Source organism: Canis lupus, chromosome 5, assembly GCF_048164855.1.
Source record: "Canis lupus baileyi chromosome 5, mCanLup2.hap1, whole genome shotgun sequence".
Taxonomy (NCBI): Eukaryota; Metazoa; Chordata; class Mammalia; order Carnivora; family Canidae; genus Canis; species Canis lupus.
In genome coordinates, this window is record NC_132842.1 from 36,953,104 (window position 1) to 36,974,667 (window position 21,564).

At 40.9% G+C, this 21,564-nt stretch overlaps 2 protein-coding genes across 2 annotated transcripts in view; one reads left to right on the forward strand and one right to left on the reverse strand.

The window, feature by feature from the left end:
- Positions 1-14,117: 14,117 nt before the first annotated feature.
- LOC140633533 (mitochondrial ornithine transporter 1-like) lies at positions 14,118-15,674 on the reverse strand. Its single transcript, XM_072826207.1, has one exon. The coding sequence runs from the start codon at positions 15,526-15,528 to the stop codon at positions 14,623-14,625; it is 906 nt and encodes a 301-aa protein (XP_072682308.1). The 5' UTR covers positions 15,529-15,674; the 3' UTR covers positions 14,118-14,622.
- A 155-nt stretch (positions 15,675-15,829) lies between these two features.
- Positions 15,830-21,564, forward strand: part of LOC140633534 (protocadherin gamma-C5) — a 193,312-nt gene continuing 187,577 nt past the window's right edge. Inside the window, exon 1 of the mRNA XM_072826237.1 lies at positions 15,830-15,962. The gene's annotated coding sequence lies outside the window, so the exon portion shown is untranslated. The remainder of the gene's footprint in view (positions 15,963-21,564) is intronic.

Below are 21,564 nucleotides of genomic sequence, written 5' to 3' on the forward strand. Positions count from 1 at the left end.
GGGAATGTGAAATGGTGCAGCCACTCTGGAAAACTGTGTGGAGGTTCCTCAAAGAGTTAAAAATAGACCTGCCCTACGACCCAGCAATTGCACTGTTGGGGATTTACCCCAAAGATACAGATGCAATGAAACGCCAGGACACCTGCACCCCGATGTTTATAGCAGCAATGTCCACAATAGCCAAACTGTGGAAGGAGCCTCGGTGTCCATCGAAAGATGAATGGATAAAGAAGATGTGGTTTACGTATACAATGGAATATTACTCAGCCATTAGAAATGACAAATACCCACCATTTGCTTCAACGTGGATGGAACTGGAGGGTATTATGCTGAGTGAAATAAAGCAATCGGAGAAGGACAAACATTATACGTTCTCATTCATTTGGGAAATATAAATAACAGTGAAAGGGAATAGAAGGGAAGGGAGAGGAAATGGGTGGGAAATGTCAGAAAGGGAGACAGAATATAAAGACTCCTAACTCTGGGAAATGAACTAGGGGTGGTGGAAGGGGAGGAGGGTGGGGGGTGGGGGTGAATGGGTGACGGGCACTGAGGGAGGCACTTGATGGGATGAGCACTGGGTGTTGTTCTGTATGTTGGCAAATTGAACACCAATAAAAAATAAATTTATTATTAAAAAAAGAAACATTTCTGTATATTTGGAACAATTTTGGATATGTAAACCTATCTGTTCAACTGTTTAAAAAGAGATCAAGTATTTCAATAAAAAAGGAGCATCCAAAAAAAAAAAAAAAAGGAATCATCTGATTCCAGACCTTGTAGGTACAGCCCTGGTTCTAAGACCATTGCATCAAGTAGGGGGGGAAATTTGAGGTGATATAGGGAAGAAAGTACACCAACAGTTTCTCCACTCCCTCTTCCCCAGACTGACCAGAGAAAGAAGAGATTATCTATCCAGTGAGGACACTCCTTTAGTCTTCCTCTTTCTGTGTTTGAACACATACTTGTGAAGGCATATAATCTAGGCCTTCCTGCCTTTATCTCCCCCTGTTTTAGACAACCAATGTTTTAATTGCCTGTTCCAATTTTCTATCAAGATACTGCTCAAGATACTATCAAGATATCTCTCCATCTGTTGTTGGACATTATGGACTATATAGTGATTTCCTTGGTCGAAGAAATAACAGCTGTCTAAATTGGTGTAGTATTTTCTGCTCTGGTTCTTTTATAATACTCTGATCATCTGGATCTACTACCAGGTAAACCAAGCCTGGTCCAGAGTCCATGCCTACTTCTGTCAGCACCCTTTTGTATCCTCCTGGAGCTACCATTATCAGCTTGGCTTGCCAGTTATGTTCAGGGCTTTCCCACCAGAGGATCTGCCATATAGTCACCTGCAGTCTCTGTGTCTTTTGTTGGCAATTAGGGTAATTTAAAAATATTTATTTATTTGAGAAAGAGAGAGAGAGAGAGAGAGAGAGAGAGAGAGAAAGCAGGGAGGGGAGGGGCAGAGGGAGAGAGAATCCTGAAGCAGACCCTGCTGAGCACATAGCCCAATGTAGGGCTCAATCTCAGGACACTAAGATGGTGACCTGAGCCAAAATCAAGAGTCAGCCACTCAACCATGTGAGCCACCCAGACAACCTGGTTAGGACAGTTTTCATTGGTATTCTGTGCCTCATAGGGTACAAGAGGAACATGTCTAGATTCAGCCCTTCCATCAGGATGGTGGCCTTCCAGACAGGATATTGTCTATTCACCTTGGAACGGTCATCTATAAGCCAAGCAGCTCTTTGTTGGTCAGTCAAGGGTGCTTTATATGCACTGCCCTTGTGACAGTAGAATCCAGCAAATTGTTATGCAATTCCAAAGTCAGTCCTAGGAGAAAAAAAGGCTCCTACTTGTGAATATTTCCTTGTACTCCCAGGCAGCATGATCCTAATTAAACCATTTCCATTTTATTATGGAACAATTTGGGCATTGCCATCCTCATTAGAGCATTTCACCAGTATCACTTTCGACATTATGGGTATTTCAGGTTTCAACATCATTCTATGTCCTTCAATCACAAGATAGTTTCAATTAACATCTGATAGCAAGGTAGTAAATATCCCTCAAATGGAAATTGTCTTGCTCAAGTCTCTGTAGTCATTGCTGGGAAGCACCCAGCCTTTTGTCCTAAGTCCTAGTCCAGGCTCCATATAAGGCTCTAAACAGAGAATTTGTCCCTACCAGCACTCTAGCTTCCATTCCACATTGCATGGAATGTTAGTGGCAGTGGTTAGTCATGTTAGGCAGTCTTACTGGTTCTCATTTAGTATGTTCAATTAACCTTACTCGAAGGACTGATTTATATGTCTTCTGTTTTACATTACTAAGGTAAGTAAGGGAAATGTTCCCCAGTCAGATACAATGTTTGTTCCCCAAATATAATCAGTTAAAAAAGACACAGCCATTTCACATAAAGCTTGTTCAAGAATACCAGTTCTCCTACAAAATTTTACCATAACTCTATCAACTCATATGTTCCTGACTGTAGTCTCTATTAGGATTTTATACACAGATTTTGATTTTACGATATTAGGTAGGGAAGAGTTCCCCAACCATACAGAATATCCATTCCCATATAAAATATTCAGTAAAGTTGACAGAACCTCTTTACATAATACCTGCTTAATTAAACATTCTATCTTCCATAATTCTATCAACCATTATAGTTAATCTCAACCCAACTGTACCCCAAGCCAGGGCTCATAATGTATCACATTATGTGGGACTCCCGTATCAAGGAATCCTGGAAACTTCTCTTCCCCACCCCCTGGCCATTTTAACCACTCTTGTGCAGAAGCCTTTGAGTACCCAGCAAGAGGTCAAGCCATGGGACCCTGGCCCTTTTGTCAACTTTGTTTTGATCTATCTGCCTATCCGCAGCCCCCAAGCTATTGCTAATTAACTTTCTCATTGAAATCTTTACCTGCTGACTTTTTACACTTCTCCAGAGTTAAGTAGAGGAGACTTGTTTGGGGATCCTTTAATGTTGGGGGGCCAGTAAGGGTCCTTTGGACTGCCCAATCTTAGGTTGTACTGTATTAAAACCTTTGTTTAACCCCATCAATGTCTGTTTTATTTATCCCATTTTTAAGTAAACATCTAAAGATTTCCATCCTGCTGGGACAAGTCCTGGGGGCTCTCCCCTTTTTCCCCTTCTTTATTTCATTCCTGTCAATATCCATTCTATTCACTTTATTCCTTAATAGCCATTAAAAAATTCTATCTTATTGCGAAGAGTACTTTGTTGTTCCCTTTGGCCTCTTCCCAACGAAATGCCTGGGTGGCTCAGCATTGCTGGCTCAGGGTATGATCCTGGGATTCGGGATGGAGTCCCACATTGGGCTCCCTGCATGGAACATGATTCTCTCTCTGCCTGTGTCTCTGCCTTTCTCGGTGATGAGCATATCCAGTGAGTGAATATTGTGGTCATCATAAAGCTAATCCTATACAACTTGCATATGAAGCATATCAGCAGCTTTACCTGGGATGTTCCACGTGGCATTTCTAGAGGGAGATGGATAATCCCTCTTTTCAGGGTAAACATCTTACAGTGGCTTTTACGAGTCCACCAGGCTACCTGTTCCCTCAAGAATAACCATGAGTGCATCTAGATCATTTGCCCTCTGTAACTATTCCATAGTGAGTTGTGGATCCTATATTAACCCAAACATGTTCTTTCATTCTGCAGCATTCAAGACCAAAAACATAGCCCCTAAAGGGGTTATTTTCACAATCCATTTCAGTAAAGTTTTTTTCAGGAAGCAGATGATACCAATCTACAAGATAAAACAAATCCTTCACAGTATGCCCCCTGATACTAGTAGTTTCCTGGTTTTGCTCTCCTCCAACATCAACTATCATGTTGATGATCAGAGGCCTAAAAAGAACTTTCTTTTTCCTGGAGCAAGGGTAGGTAGACATCTCTGAAGCTAGTGGTCCAAGTTCAGACTTTGGTCTGGCATCAAGGTCTGACCCAGCATTCTCTTTTCTTTTCAGGTTAGTTATTACAAATAACAATAACCAAGTTTTTAAAAAATAAAATTCAACTGAGTAAATTTTAAGATCTAACTGGCTTTATTCAATGACTTAATCTAGCGGGATCCTACCTAGCAAATAGAAAGGAGCTCTGAAAAGCTGTATAAGATGGAAGGATTTTATAGGCAGAAATAGGGAGAGACAATCAGCAAAAGAAGAAAGGATTGTTTCAGGCCAAGTCACCTTCTTGTAGAGGAAAAAGCAGGTAGATTATTAGGTAAATTACCTCATCTTCCTCTGGAAGATGCAGAGGGCCCATGTGACAGATTCTCTCATTGATGCTGACCAAAAACTTCCTAATTGATCCTTAAGGCTACATTTCTGGGAGAGGTTGAAACTGCAGTTAGGTTAGGTATTAAACCCCTGTTTGTTGACTTTGTTTAGCATAAGTGACTCCATTTTGGCCTTTGTTTTTCTTTTTTTAATGATTTTATTTATTTATTCATGAGACACAGAGACAGGCAGAGACATAGTTAGAGGGAGAAGTAGGCTCCCTGTGAGGAGCCCGATGTGGGACTTGATCCCAGGACCCAGGGATCATGACCTGATCCAAAGGCAGCTGCTCAACCACTGAGCCACCCAGGTGCCCTACTGGTTTTCTTTTTAACATAAAGGATTGAATATTTGCCTTTTTTCTTATTAGTTTGTATTTCGTTATGCATTCAGTGAACCAACTCCTCAGGAGTTCGATCAATCACTAAATTCCCAGCTTCAACGTGGATGGAACTGGAGGGTATTATGCGGAGTGAAGTAAGTCAATCGGAGAAGGACAAACATTATATGTTCTCATTCATTTGGGGAATATAAATAATAGTGAAAGGGAATATAAGGGAAGGGAGAAGAAATGTGTGGGAAATATCAGAAAGGGAGACAGAACATAAAGACTCCTAACTGGGAAATGAACTAGGGGTGGTGGAAGGGGAGGAGGGTGGGGGGTGGGGGTGAATGGGTGACAGGCACTGAGGGGGGCACTTAACGGGATGAGCACTGGGTGTTATTCTGTATGTTGGTAAATTGAACACCAATAAAAAATAAATTTATTATAAAAAAAATAAATTTCTCATACCAGAGATTAAAAAAAAGTCACTAAATTCCGTGGATAACTTGTACCTTTAGTAGCTGGCTGTAGCACAACTGCTAATCTAGACCATGGGGGACTGTGTGGCCATACAGAAATCAAAGGTTCTCTTCATCCCTCATCTTTTCTTTCTTTCTCTTCTTAAACCACATGTTTCTCTGAGCCAGGGCCAATCTAGCAAATTCTGCTTCACTAACAAAGTTCTGAGTACCCAGTTTCAACATGGAGAGAAATAGAGGTTAATTAGGCTGATTCATCAAGATTAGAAAAAAAATCCTGGGGAGTATGATAGCTATTAAATAAATTGAGTATTTCAGGATCAGCTGGCCATGAGTACTACTAAAATTTCAAGGAAAAAATAATTACAATCTTATAAAAACACTTCCAAAGAACAGAAAATAAAGAACACTCCTTAATTTGTTTAGCATAACTCTGATATCAAGGAAGGAAAATTAAAAGTCAATTATCACTCCTTGGCATACATTAAAGGGAGAAAAATCTCACAATTGTGTTAATAGATACAGAAGAGGCATTTGTTAAAATTCTGTTTACTATGGAATAAGAATCTCCTTAAGCTAGAATCTCCTTAATCTCCTTAGTCTTTAAATGGTATGAGGCGGCTGGGTGGCTCATTTGGTTAAGGGTCTGTCTTGATTTCGGCTAGGTCATGATCTCAGGGTTTTGAGGTTGAGCCCCATACAGGGCTCTGTGCTGGGCTTGGAGCCAGCTTGAGATCTCTCTCTCCCTCTTTCCCTCCCAGGTGCCCCTAAATTGGGTCTTAATTTAAAAATGAACTCCGAGGGACGCCTGGGTGGCTCAGCAGTTGAACATCTGCCTTCAGCTCAAGGCCTGATCCCAGGATCCTAGATCAAGTCCCTCCTCAGGCTCCCTGCAAGGAGTTATATCCCTCTGTTTCATGTCTGCCTCTCTCTCTGTGTCTCTCATGAATAAATAAATTAATAATAATAATAAATCAACTCCAAACTAATATATGATTTAACTGTCCAAAATAAATATAACAAACAACTTTCAAAGCTTTTAATGAAAAATATAAGTAAATATATTGTAAGCCTCAGGGGTAGAAATAATTTTTTTAAATAATTTTTTATTTTGACCATAGAATAAAAGATTAATAAATTTGACCGTATTAAAATCAAGGTCTCTGATTCATCAATAGATGAATCTTTTTACATCTTAAGGATGTAAAAAGGACTAGACCTGAGAATGTAATGTACAGCATGTGACTATAGTTAATAATACTGTATAGTATATTAAAAAGTTGCTAAGAGAGTAGATCCTAAAATTTCTTATCATTAGAAAAAATTATAACTATGTGTAGTGGTGGATGATAACTAGACTTATTGTGGTGATCATTTCATAATATATACAAATATTGGATCATTATGATGTATACTTGAAACTAATATGTTATATGTCAATTAAATCTCAATAAAAATAAAAGATATGAAAAGGTACAAACCAGGAGAAGATACAATACACATGCTGACAATATCAGGAATATGTAAAGAACTCCTACAAAAGAATATAAACAAAAATGATAATAGAAAAATGGTAAAAGACATTTCTTTTTTAAAGTATTTTTATTTATTTAATTGAGAGAGAGAGAGAGAGCGCACATGAGCAGGGTGAGGGGCAGCAGAAGAAGCAGACTCTCTGTTGAGCAGGGCGCCTGATGTAGGACTCCATCCTGGGACCCCAGGATCGTGGCTTGAGCCAAAGGCAGATGCTCAACTGACTGAGCCACCCAGGTTCCTCTGAAGAGACATTTCATAGAAGAAACAAATACAACCAGAAGACATATGAAGAGATGTTTTTTACTATAATCAGAAAAATGCAGATTAAAACCAGGAGAGGATAGATTTTTTTATATGCCACTGTTTAAAAACTTAAAAACCTGAGAATACCAAATACCAAATGTTGAAAAGGACATGGACAAGAGATCCAGTGGGTTTTATATATTGCAAGTGAGTATAAAAATCAGTGCAACTACTTTGGAAAATAGTCAGGCATTCATTATTACTCCTAGATAAATACTTGAGAGTTTCAGAATTTCTCTTCCTAGTTATATACCCAAAAGAAACTCTTGCACATTTACATCAAGGAGTATATATAAGAATATTTATAATGATAGTATGCACAAGAGCAAACAAATATCAGAAAACAATCCATATGCCCATCAATTGAGTGAATAAACAGTGGTATACTCACAAACAGAATGTTTTACAGTAGTCAAAATAAATAAATTACAGTAATACAACATTATTGGATTTTAACAATAAAGTGGGGGGGGAAAGTACCAAAGTATTACATACAGTATTTTACCCTTACTGTAAATTTTAAAACAACTAGATGAAAAAAAATATGGGGGGAGTAAGATATAATACAATAAAAGCTTATTCAAAAGAGCAAAAACTAAAGTACATAGAATTGAGGATGATGATTACCTTTGTTTGGTGGAGGTGGGGACAGGTATGAGGGACCATGAATATGGTTAAATATAGTTTATTACCAAGTCCCTAGCATTTCGGGGAGGTGCTTTGTTCACAAATTCTTATGGCTATCTAGATTTACAACTAGAGAGACAAATACCTATAGGTAGACAGATGATATAAGATACATAAGTAAATGAATAATGTAGGTCATATACGGACTAATGATGGCAGTTTATTATAATCCAGTTCTGTCAACCTGAATTCCAACAAGACCTTAAAAAAAGCAGCATATGTGATAGAACATAAAGTACATGGAATTACCAATGATGCATTCTTGCTAAAAATGTTTAACTTCTGGGGCAGCTGGGTGGCTCAGTGGTTGAGTGTCTGCCTTCAGCTCAGACTGTGATCCCAGGGTCCCAGGATCGAGTCCGGCATCGGGCTCTCCGGAAGGAGCCTGCTTCTCCCTCTACCTATGTCTCTGCCTTTCTGTGTGTTTCTCATGAATAACTAAAATAAAGTCTTAAAAAAAAAATGTTTAGGGCAGCCCGGGTGGCTCAGTGGTTTAGTGCCGTCTTCGGCCCAGGGCGTGATCCCGGAGACCCGAGATCTAGTCCCGCGTCGGGCTCTCCGCGTGGAGCCTGCTTCTCCCTCTGCCCGTGTCTCTGCCTCTCTTTCTCTCTCTCTGTGTCTCTCATGAATAAATAAATAAAATCTTAAAAAAAAAAAAAGTTTAACCTCAACCCAGCCTTTTCTCAAGGAGCCAAATCCCAGGAATCCAGGGGGCTTTCTGCATTAAAGAGGACAGGAATGGAACCATGGCAGTCTCCATATTCGGAACTGAAGACCAACTCTGTTGTGCAGCTTCTTCATTATCCAATGGGCACCAGAGTCTGAGAATATTCCTATGTCTGGTGCCAAGGAGACAGGGAAGGCTTTTTGTGGACATCTCCAAGAACCTAGACTGGGAACCCAGAGAGCTGGTTATAGAAGAGTTGGCCATTTCTCCAAAGGCAGAAAGGAGCCTTTACTCTGAATCACTAAAGAGCCATTTGATTTTCAGCAGCAAAGAAAGTACACAGAAGGTTGCCTTAGTTAAAGTCTGCCAACAGTCCAAGTGGCTGAGGAGAACCTAGTGAAACGACTTCAAACTGGAGTAAAAATAATATTATAAGACAACCATCAGGCTTCCCTTTGGCAGAAATAATATTGTTTCTGGGGATATCCTCCCACATCCTGAATGTGTAGGATTGTTAAAAAGTGTTAAGTTTCTACAAAACTATTTACTGACCTGTGAAGTTTTTTTATCTCAAGGTGCAGATTTTTTTTTTTTTAAGGTGCAGATTAAAAGCTAGTAATACCAAGTATGCTGAACTAGTTTTGGAAAAACCATTAAGCTTGGTTCAATGAACCAAGCATCAGTTGCCCAGCATCAACCTTAAAAAGGTAGGCCAGGACATAGGAAGATACTAGTCTATCTTTTAAACATCATTAACAGCCTGTATTTAAGTGTTGGGATTAGGAGGGAGCTAAGAACACTTTGGACAGTGTATTTCATGAGGCAGGCCACAGACTTGGATGATAGTTCTGACACTGAAATAATTAACTTTCTAAAAAGATTCTCAGCAAAGACTTCTGGGCCATTCCAAATGAATCTAGAGACATCAGAGAGACCAGAGAGCTACACACTTAAATGGTGATCAAGTTGGAAATGCAGGCTCTGGGAAAAGGGATACCTTCTGAACTTGAGCAAAAAAATCTGTGATTTTTTTTTTGTTGTTAAGATGGATGAATGGATGGATGGATTGATTGATTGATTGATTGATTTCAGAGAGCTCTGAGTGCATAAGCATGAGCCAGGGAAGGAGCAGAAGGGAAGGAGAAGGAGGGGCCAAGAATCTCAAGGAGATCTCAGAGGAGCAGCTCAGAGCCCAACACAGCCGAACATGATCACAATCCTGTGATCCTGACCTGAGCCAAAATGAAGAGTTGGTCGCCCAACTCACTGAGCCACTCAGGCATCCCTAGTATTTTATCTACACAATTACTTCCTGAAAATAATATCACCCTTCTTTAGAGCTCTGAGCCAGAACAAAGAGAAACTATTTTTCTTTCTAATTCAGCAACTTGGGGATATTTTCTTGTTCAAGCAAGAAAATAGGCAAGTTTGACACTCTATTGTCAGATATGGTTCTTCTGAGGTATCCCATATACTAAACAGCTTGGTATCTCATTAAAGCTAGACAAGGAATGAATTTCTAGCTGCAACATCACTGTAGCATTGCAAGATGCAGACCACCAGGTCCTGAAAGTAAACCAAAAGGCATAGGAGAAAAGATTTTTCAAAGTTGAGGGTTAAATTTTTATGTGAAAGTGAAATCTAAAATAAAGGTAGGTTGGGGGGATCCCTGGGTGGCTCAGCGGTTTAGCGCCTGCCTTTGGCCTAGGGCGCGATCCTGGAGTCCCAGGATCAAGTCCCACATCGGGCTCCCGGAATGGAGCCTGCTTCTCCCTCCTCCTGTGTCTCTGCCTCTCTCTCTCTATGTCTATCATAAATAAATAAATAAATAAATAAATAAATAAATAAATAAATAAATAAATAAATCTTTAAAAAATAAAATAAAATAAAATAAAGGTAGGTTGGGATCCCTGGGAGGCGCAGCGGTTTAGCGCCTGCCTTTGGCCCAGGGCGTGATCCTGGACACCCGGGATCGAATCCCACGTCGGGCTCCTGGCATGGAGCCTGCTTCTCCCTCCGCCTGTGTCCTGCCTCTCTCTCTGTGTGTGTGTGACTATCATAAATAAATAAAAATTAAAAAAAATAAATAAAATAAAGGTAGGTGTCGAAAAATGGATTTAACCAATTTTAATATTAGAGATAACTATCTCACCACCCACACACAAATAAATGGTAACTCTGTTGAGGTGATGGATGTGTTAACTAACCTAATTGTGGTAATCATTTCACAGGATACACATATGTCAAATCATCACATTGTATATCTCAACTTACATAATGTTATTTGTTAATTATATCTCAATAAAACTAGGGGAAAATAAAGAAATACCATGGACCAATTTAAAGAATATAAAAAAATCCCACAATACAAAAACAAAACACAATTAAGGAAAAGAGTTCCTTAAATTCAAAGATTCTCTTACTGATTTTACACACACATAAAATTTGGATTCTGCTTTTTCTTTTTTTTTTAATTTTTATTTATTTATGATAGTCACAGAGAGAGAGAGAGAGAGAGGCAGAGACACAGGCAGAGGGAGAAGCAGGCTCCATGCACCGGGAGCCCGATGTGGGATTCGATCCCAGGTCTCCAGGATCGCGCCCTGGGCCAAAGGCAGGCGCTAAACCGCTGCGCCACCCAGGGATCCCATGGATTCTGCTTTTTCATTTAAAACTTTATTATAGAGGGATGCCTGGGTGGCTCAGTGGTTGACACCTGCCTTTGGCTCAGTGCATGATCCCAGGGCTCTGGGATGGAGTCCCACATTGGGCTCCCTGAGGGGAGACTGCTTTTCCCTCTACTTATGTCTCTGCCTCTCTATGTCTCTCATGAGTAAATAAATAAAATCTTAAAAAATAAATAAATTTTATTCTAGAATATCACTCTTTTAACTTGCTTTAAAACAAGCATCTAAACCATGAGATCCCTGAGGACAGAAACCAGATGTCATTAATGTCTGAATACCCTTTTACACTGTAAATGGTGTTGATTAAATATTTTATTTAGGTAAATAATAATATAAAACTCAAATTTCTTTAAATACATTATTTCAAATTACTACATTTTTTTCTGTAGTACAAATCTAAAATGATACAAATTGTACCCAAATATCAAACCATGAATTAACCAAATTGAGTGGAAAAAAGTTCTCCTGACTTAGATTTCTATCTTTCTTACCTGCCTGTTTCTATTGAAGGTATTCTAAACCTTTGCTGGACAATGTGTAGAAAGGTCTGCCTGCAACAGGGCTGAGACAATCTCACAGGTGCTAGGCAGGGGGCCTGTGGACTCTGAGGAGGTCCACTTCCTGCTGGGAGCCAGTTCTATTCTCTATTTTGGTTTAATTCAGGTCTGCTTCACTGAAGCCCCACTAAGCAGCTACTGACCACTTAAGTATGAAATTTATAGAACAGGGGAGCCTGGGTGGCTTAGTCTGTTTGGCAGCCAACTCTTGATTTTGGCTCCAGTCATGATCTTAGCGTTCTGGAATCTGAGCCCTGTGTCAGGCTTCTTGCTCAGTGGGGAATCTGCTTGAGGATTCTCTCTCCCTTTCCCTTTGTTCTTCCCCATATCCTGCACCTCCGCACACACGTGCTTTCTCTAAAAGAAATAAATCTAAAAAAATAGGCCTTACCAAGTGTACAAGTTTCCTATATTTATATGATTTTCTACTTATACTTTTAGAAATCTGTACATTCCCAAAATATTTTGGGCCTCAGTAACACATTGCTTCAAATCTTAATTTTAAAAGCTGTTCTATTATCTTCTATGTCTTATAAGTACACTTTATCTGTTATACACTTGTGCATACTTATTAAGATATAAAATACACTTGCAAGTTAAAAAAAGAACATATGTACATATAAGTAACTTAAAAATTAAGTAGAAAAATGGTTTTCTTTTATTTATTTTTAAAGATTTTATTTATTCATTTGAGAGAAAGCAAGCACAAGCAGGGGGAACAGCAGAGGGAGAGGGAGAAGCAGACTCCCCAGTGAACAGGGGGCCTGACATAGGGCTCGATCCCAGGACCCTGGGATCACAACCTGAGTGGAAGGCAGATACTTAACTGACTGCCCTCCCAGATGCCCTGAAAAATAATTATTTTTAAATAAAAAGCAAATGGAAGACCAGACATTGCTCTTGAGCACATGAAGCACAGCACTGAGCCTCCTTTCCCCCAGATGTCTGCCACAATCATCATGTGTTAACGTCTCATCTCTCTGACCCTCTTGTTTCTGGCACTGTGGCTAGAGTTACCACAGAGACTTTATGGATAGCAAAAAGCCAAAGGAAACTGGAGATTCCACAGAAGATTCCCAACGGTGATAGACACATATAGTGTGTACTGTTAGCCTGCTTGTTTCAGTGTCACAGGCTTCTTAAGAACACTTTTTATTGTGAGAAATGCTGCAGGTCTTGGAGTAGCAAAGAATAATGAGGCTTACTTTAGTTGTAACCAGAATGACCCTCTGTATACCATATGACCAAAGAACAGGTATTTGTCTATCTCCAATTCTGTGAGGATCAGATCAACTCTGTTTTGTTTTGTTTTTTTTTGTTTTTTTTTGTTTTCTGTTTTTTTTCAATGCTTATACACATACAGATGATATGGTTTAGTACAATTGCTTATGTTTAATTGCCTTATAAAGTCACACCTCATATACAGTCATCGGTAAAATTCCCTGATTGTCAATACCAAATTTAGAAGGTTCAAACATTGTAAAAGAATGACAAAGAGTTATATACCTTGAGATAAATTTCAGGATGGGTCAGCTCTAGCTTTATTCACTGTGGAGTGAGTGCAAGTACTAAGTTCTGTCTAGTTCTACCTGAGAGGAAAGCACTACATCTATGAATACTGTCACCTACCACTAAACAATGAGCAAAGGTTCCTTTGGCTCTAGCACTCTGTGTTCCCCTGGAAAGGTTTCTGACTAGTGGTGGCAGAGAGGACAATGAATAACCCAAAATGCATCAACAGCCCCATCCCAATAATCAATCTCTCAATCTAAAGCCCAGCAGAGGAGGAAGCTCTTTGGGATGGAAGAAGAAGGTAAGTTGGTACAGATGAAGGCTGTGCCACTCCCAAGCCCTGATGCTATAAGCCACGCCTAACTAATAATGCAGAATATGGGGTCATATTTGAAAATGAATTTCACTATTTTAAGGATAGAGCATCTTGAACTGAAAAAAAAATCACTAAATTCTATCCTGAAATTAATAACATACCATACGTTAACTAAAGTTTAAATAAAACCCAAAACAAGATGCTTTCTGAATATACATATCTAAATATATATATATAAACATAGATATAGCACAGATATATATCTAACATATATCTAAATAGAGATATCATAGATATATCTAAATATATATGTAAAATAAAATAAAGGGCAGCCCTGATGGCCCAGCAGTTTAGTGTCTGCCTTCAGCCAGGGGGCCTGATCCTGGAGACCCGGGATCTGGTTCCACGTCCAGCTCCCTGCATGGAGCCTGCTTCTCCCTCTGCCTGTGTCTCTGCCTCTCTCTCTCTCTCTCTGTCATGAATAAATAAAATATTTTAAAAATAAAAAATATATTTTATATATTCATTTTATATATAATATATAATCCTGCATTTACATATACTTATGTAGAGCATCTTGAGAAAATGCAGTGTAGAGCATCTTGAGAAAATGCAGGATTGCTTATTCTGAAATTTTAACTCAAGAATGTAGAAGCTACACCAGCATGTGGGTATATTGTTCTTTTAAAAATCTGGATGCGTATTTGGGGTTTCAAGCACCACACAAAAGCTCTTTAAAAACTTTAATTGCCTAGTATAATGAACATATTAGGCAGAGGTTTAAAGAGACCTACATCTTAAATAGGTTAAGTCATCATTTATGACCATCTTCATGAAACATGGTTAACTCTTTCTGGTGATAGGAGATTAAACATGAAATCAAACAGTTTTACTCACAACAGATAACCAACTAAATTGCTTTACATGTACAGGTTTATACAAAAGCTGTGATATAACTATATTGACCATTTCAGATCAGGGTTATAGGCCACCTGCTCACTATGTATATCCTACCAAACACAAAAGCAACCATCTTTCTATTTTAAGACAATTATGGGCATAAATCATATGATGCAATATAGAAGTTCTTCTGTAAAGTTTAGAGTAGAAGAAAGGAAGACAAAAAATTCCCATGAAATAAAAAATAATTCCACACTGGTCCCGTACTCCATGAAACCAGAGATAAACTGTAGTCCTCTAGGCATTTACTTGGATCCAGTTCACCAAGACACTTCAGTATGCTTCAAACTGGTTCATCATCATTCTCCTACTATATTCATAAGCCAAAAATAGTGACCCATTGGCAGGGAACGCTCGAATCATAGTAGCTGTCAGCCCAGAATATAAAGCTGCTGTTCCTTCATTTTTCACCACACTTAGAAGCGTTCCCAGAAACCCAGCCTGTTTTCCAGATATGGAAAGAACCTGAATTCTGGATTTGATACAATCCACTGGGTATATGACAAGCCAAAGACAAATTCCAGCAATTCCACCACTTAACATCAAAGGGACAGGGCCTAGTTCATCTTTTGATCTCCCGGAGGCAAAAAATGACCGACTCAGTTCATAGCCACAGAAGAAGAAGAAATAGCCTGGTACTTCCTGAAGTAGAGTGCTCGAAAGTCCGTGGTAGAAGCCCAAGGGGCCTTCCTTTCTAAGGATACTTTTCACGACGGACCAGATTGTATTTTGGCTTTTTGTTATTTTCCCTGACATCTCCATTTCGTACATAGTCTGTAGCCGGCACTTCACAAGCTCAGTGGGACACAGGGCCAGCGCGGCAAACGCGGAGGCGAAGGAACCCGCAGCTGCCGCCTGCAGATCGGTCAGCTTCTCCTGCTCGTCCAATCCCACCACCTTCCTCACGAGCTGTTGGCAGAAGCCATAGCACATGAAGAGGACAGAGTTCTCGGCGACGTAGGCCATCAGCGCGGGGCCGGTTCCCTTGTAGAAGCCCCGAAAGCCCACTTGGGAGTACGTTTTCAGGCAGCAGTCCACGAGGCCCTTGTACAGGCCGGGGAACGTCTGCATCTTCACTTTCACTGTGTCGAAAGGCTGCCCGGTCAGGACACACGCCGTGCCCCCAACGGCACCCGCGGTGAGGTCGATGGCGGCTTGGACGGCAGGGTTGGACTTCATGGCGCGGGCCTCTGTGGGAGGCCACCCTGGCGCTCAGGGCGGGTGGCTCACGCCCAGCCGCGCACTCTCGGCTCTGCTCTCCCTGCTCGGCCCGAGAAGCCGCTTAACCCCAGGCGAGGCCTCGGGCCACCCTCCCCGCGCACTGAAATAACCCCCCGCCCCGCCCCGCCCCGCCCCGCCCCGCCCCGGCCGGCGGGCTCGCGCCAGGCCCTCCCGCGCGGTGCGCCCCGCGGCCCGCCGCTCTCAGGCCCGGCAACCGCCGCCGCTGCCGCTGCCGCCGCCGCCGCCGCCCGGGGCCCTCGCCCGCCCGCCTGGGACGCAGGCTAACGCCACGCCTCCCCCGCCCCTTCCTTACGTAGGTTCCACCCAGGAGCCCGACCCGGGGCTTGAACTCAAGGGTCCATGGCTTAACCGACTGAGCGCTCGGGCGCCGCGTAAGTACACACTTTTAATGAGTTTATGATACAGCGATGGAAACCTATTCGATAAATTCTTGCAGTGACGGCCAGAGACTAGACGCGGCTGTTAACCAGCGGGGGGGGGGGGGGGGGGGGAAGAAAAGCTTCCCTTTCCGGCTAGACCCCCCGCCTGAAGTCAAAGGGTCAAATCTACAGATACAAAGGTTTAAATTAGGGAAGACAAACTACCGGGGTTGGGGGGCAGGTTACATTACAATTGATGACTACTTTTGATCAGAAAACCCTTAACGTCGCCAGGACAGGATTGGCCGCGCCTCTCTGGGTCTTGCTCTTCCCTCTCCCGGGGAGGGGCGGGGGGAGGAGAAGTCAGAGGCGGGCGGATCCGCTCCGCCCTGCCCGCGGAGCTGGGTGGGGAATGGTTACTTTCGTGGGAACAACGCCAAAGATCTGCGGCTGGAGTCCTGAGAACTGGTGGCTCTGAGTCCTCATCATTTCTAGAGATAGGACGCGGCGCTTTACAACTGACTTGGGAAACGGGTATTGATACACTGGGAAGAAAGTGGATACAAAGGAGCTGTGTGGCTCCAGGGCTCTCTACTGGCTTTAAATCCCTGAAGAGCCAGAGCCTCCAGCGGCAGCAGAAGATCAGGATATAAAGAGAGAGAGAGAGAGAGAGAGAGAGAGAGAGAGAGAGAGGGAGAGAGAGAGAAAAGATCAGGATATAAATAAATGACAACAGGCCAAGCTTCCAAGGCAAGATGGGCTTTTGGACTTTAGCTTGAGGATACCGCTGTCAGGACACACTTTTCCCTCCCAGATAGGTGCTCATCATCCTCAGCGTTAGAATGAATTCTCTTGAGGTTTACACTCCTAAGGCCCAGTCGGTGTTGGACAGACGGAGGTAGGGCCTCTCCAAAATGGATGACCTAAGACTAATAGGTGGGGTCACCCTTTCCCCAGATGTCACCTCGGATAAGTTCCTAAAACTCATCAAGTCACAACTCGCGACCTACCGAGACCCCCCTAAAAGAACACCTGAATCAGCCAAAAACAAGAACATGCACCCTGTCTCACCTTATCACATAAAACCACATGTCCCTAACCACCCCATTTTTTCCCCCTTAACTTGCACAGGCATAAAAAAAAAAAACACACACACACACACCCCTTCCCCTCCTGGGCGCGACTTCCCTGACTCAGGCCTCCTCTCCGAGTCATGGAACCTCACCCGGGAGCGCTCCCTATTAAAGCACTCTCAGATCTACCGCCTGGCTCTGCTGTCTTTAATTTTCTCCACCAATCATTGAAAAAAAAAACAAACTCTAACAGTCAGTATTTTACTTCAGTGGTAAAAATGAAATGGAGAGGGGGCAGGAAGTAGGCTAAAACAATTCCCTCTTCGGAAAACTTTCCTTGTCAGATTATCTTCGGGTGTCAATGAATAGATAAAAGTGAGGCACTGTAAAGCAGATGATGTGTGAATAGCTTGCCAACAGGTAGACTTCCTTGTATTAGAGAGTGATCTGGCCTTTTCTTTGGAGAATGCCCAAATGTCAGTACTTGATTTCTTTTCGCTGGACCACATGGTTTTTTCAGAGAATAATCTTCAGATCTTAACTCTGTGTTGTGTGTCTGTGTGATATGTATGCCTTGGATATTGATTTAATGAGAGCAAGAATGGGAAAAAAGGGGTGACATTACCACAGTATATATAGATTCTCAGATAATTTTTTTGATGCCATACACTTCCTTATCTGTGCCTGTTTTTTTCTGAGTTTGAGCCTTCTTTGGTTCAATTTACCTAAAAAGTATACTTTCCATCTGTGGGCTGGGGAAGGAAGAGTCATCCAAGGGAGGGCTAGGGATCCTGGACATCCCACAACAATGAATATACTTTAATAAATCCCATATGTCCAGCTGCATACCTTTCTCCCTTCCTTGGAAACTTCTGCCTGCAAACACTGAGCTTCCCACAGGTTCTATATCAAGTGGCTTTGTCTCTCTTTGTATACTACTGCCTTTCAGACATTTAGCATGTAACTTTCTTTGATCTTTGAATTAATTTATCTGTCCTTCCTCTGCTTTGGCCTTCTGAAAAGGCCATTCACTGTCTCATCACTTACTCTTTTGACCTTGAGGCTTTTTTGTTATCTTGGTAAACTTTTTGACAGAGAAACTATGTGAGAACACTCCGCTTTTTTTACACTGGAGAAAGATTTTAAAATTCTTCATGTGAAAAAATAAAATAAAATAAAATTCTTCATGTGAGAACACTCTGCCTTTTTACACTAGAAAAATATTTTTAAATTCTTTTTTTTAAGTAAACTACCTCTAACTGGGGCTAGACCTTACAAGCCCAAGATCAAGGGTTGCATGCTCTCCTGGCTTCAACAGCCAAATTCCCTGAGGGATTTTTTGTTGTTTTGATATTACCCCCAAGGAAGAAGGGGGGAAAGAGCGTATTTTAATATTTATTGTGGAGACCCTATCAAGTTATCTATAAGTGCTTTCAAGATTTCAATGACCACTGATTGTCAATTAATTAGATCTGGTTCATTGTTCATTATTTTAAAAAACACGTACTGAGTTTATACAAACACAAGATATACAGTAAACTGCAATAAATCAACTGCTTTTGCATTAAGTTCATATATACGTTTTCAAGAAGCCAAATTAGTGATCCAAGCCAGGGATCACAAGGGCATTAATAGGGAAATGGTCTATACCTTCATTGAATTGCCAGGTATAGTTGCATAACTAGTAGAGACAGAGATCAAGTGCCATGAATTATTTTTTTTAAGATTTTATTTATTTATTTATTCATGAGAGACACAGAGAGAGAGGCAGAGACACAGGCAGAGGGAGAAGCAGGCTCCATGCAGGGAGCCCGACATGGGACTCGATCCTGGGTCTCCAGGATCACACCCTGAGCCAAAGGCAAACACTTTAACTGCTGAGCCACCTAGGCGTCCCAAGTGCCATGAATTAAACTAAACTGCTGGATTTGGAGAGAACAAATTCCAGCATATATTATATCACTGCCCACATAATAGGTAAGCAACTGCAACCATTTTTTTATTCTAACCAAAATGATGATGCTTCTGTTTTAAATTTAAGCAGTCTTCCCAAGCATACGCATCAGATAATAATGGCAAAGAATTTCCAGCTTCTCTTTGAAGACCATTACTCTTGACCAGATAAATGCCCAAATCACACGCTCCCTAGCAGTTATTAGATTGAATAGCTAGATAGAATTACCAGAGAAAGTGGAGTGTGAGCTAAGGCCTGAATGACAAAAAGCCAAACATGAGAGTATCTGAGACTGTTCCAGGAAAAGGGAACTGTACATGCTAAATAAAGCTCTTGTGGTGAAAGAGAAATTGGCACTTGAAGTACAGATAAAAGTCCAGTATGGCTGCTGTGTAGTGAGTAGTCTTCCCAGTCTATATTTTCACATAGAATTCTTACTGAGTAATAAAAGATAAGAACCAGAGTTTGATCTCCAAATTAAAAACGTCAGGCTTTATGACACTGGGAACTGAATATAAAGATCTCATTTACCTAGTCTGTAGATACAATGAAAATTGGATATTGTTATGTTTATTCCAGCATTTGATATAATGAAAAAATTAGAGATGTGTGGGTGGCAGAGGTTGAGCGTCTGCCTTCGGCTCAGGGCATGATCCCAGAGTCCCAGGATCAAGTCCCGAGCTGGGCTCCCTGCATGAAGCCTGCTTCTCCCTCTGCCTGTGTCTCTGCCTCTCTCTCTCTGTGTCTCTCATGAATAAATAAATAAATAAAATCTTTTAAAAAAACCTTTTTTAAATGAATAACCTGAATGACCAGCAATAAGGGAGTGGATAAAATGTTTTTTAAAAAAACCTGTATCATAACAGAAGCAGTAAATCTACATATACTGATAAGGATACTTATATATTTGAGTCATAAATTTTATAATAGTGTCTACAAAAAAATCATATATACTTTTTCTTTATAAAACTACATAAATATACATAACTAATTGTACACCAAATAAAGGCCTGGAATCATGTATCTCAAAATGTTAAGTTTACAAAGTTGGTGTGAAAGGGACTTTACCTTTTGTCTTTTGTACTATCCTGCACTGGAGCCACTTGGGTGGCTCAGTCTGTTAAGGGTCTGCATTTGGCTCAGGTCATGATCCCAGGGTCCTAGGATTGAGCCCCAGGTCTAGCTCCCTACCCAGTGGGATGTCTGCTTGTCCTTCTGCCCCTCCCCGTTCATGGTCTCTTTCTCTCTCTCTCTCGCCAAACTGCCTACTCTCAGTGAACTTACAGCCTAGTAAGCCTACTAGGATGAGCCATAGGTAGTTTACACTTTGGTATGACAAATGCTTAAGACTATTTTAGAGTACATGAGATTTTAATAGACACTAAATGTTTAGTTCAGTACTTCATATCCAGTGTTGGTACTGTGTGGCACAATAAGTATTTGTGGAATGACAGGGAAACACTGAGTAGAGGCAAAGCCGTAACTGAGTTGCTCTAGATGGAGATCAAGACAGCCTTGCTAAAGTTAGTAATATTTAGTTTGAGAACTGAAGGTTAAGTAGGGTTTGACCAAATATGTCTTTTAGATAGTGACGTAAAATAAGTGAGAGGATGTGGTGAGATGAGGGTGAAAAGGTAATTTATGCACTCACAATCTGTCTTTTTAAAAATATAAACTTAGTTTTGGGGTACCTGGGTGGCTCAGTCAGTTAAGTGTCTGCTTTTGGCTGTCATGATCCCAGGGTTCTGAGATTGAGCCCTGCATCAGGCTCCCTGCTCTGAAGGAAGCCTGCTTCTCCTTATCCCTGCCACACCCCTGTGCTTATGCCATCAAATAAATAAGTAAAATCTTTAAAATATATATATTTATAAACTTAATCCTGAAAGCAGTGGTGTAACATTAAAGGGTTTTAAGAAGGGGAATGACATGATCATATATATCCTAGGGAGATCACTTTGGTGACCAAGTCAAAAAACTAAATTGGATAAGAAAAAAAAAGTTTGTACACATACTCACAACCAGTTAGAGAGCTACTGCCAATTGCTAGGCAAGAGATAATAATGACTTGAACTAGGGCAGTGTCAGGGGATGAAGTAGTGATTTAAAGCGCTTTTTAGGAAGTAGACTCAGTAGTCCATGGGTGAGTGGTCAAAGTTATGGCTTATGCTTCTAGCTTCATTAACTGGAATGTGTAGTAGGGCCATATATTTTCACTTAAGTCATAATACAAGGAGGTAGAGCAGGTTTTTAAAGGAGGAAATGAGTTCCATTTTGAACAAGAGTTGAGTTGCCTGAGGGATACTTACAAGGATTTCCAATACACGGGTGAATATACTAAATCTAAACATTGATGGGATCAGGCTGAGAAACAAGGATTTGAGAATCAGCATAGTGCTAGTAACTGAAAGAGTAGTCCCACAATCACTAGACAATTTTGTTACTGTATGCAGCATCTCTCATTCCTATATAGATGAACTCAGCCTTCACTGGTGTTGACACCTTCACAAGAATAAATTATTTTGATAAATAACTCACTGTAAAAGGTAAATATAGTGGGAGCTTTTCAGTATCGATGCTGTTAAGTGTA

Excerpts from the sequence above, each read along its gene's own strand:
- LOC140633533 (XM_072826207.1), bottom strand. The coding sequence starts at position 15,528 with ATGAAGTCCAACCCTGCCGTCCAAGCCGCCATCGACCTCACCGCGGGT.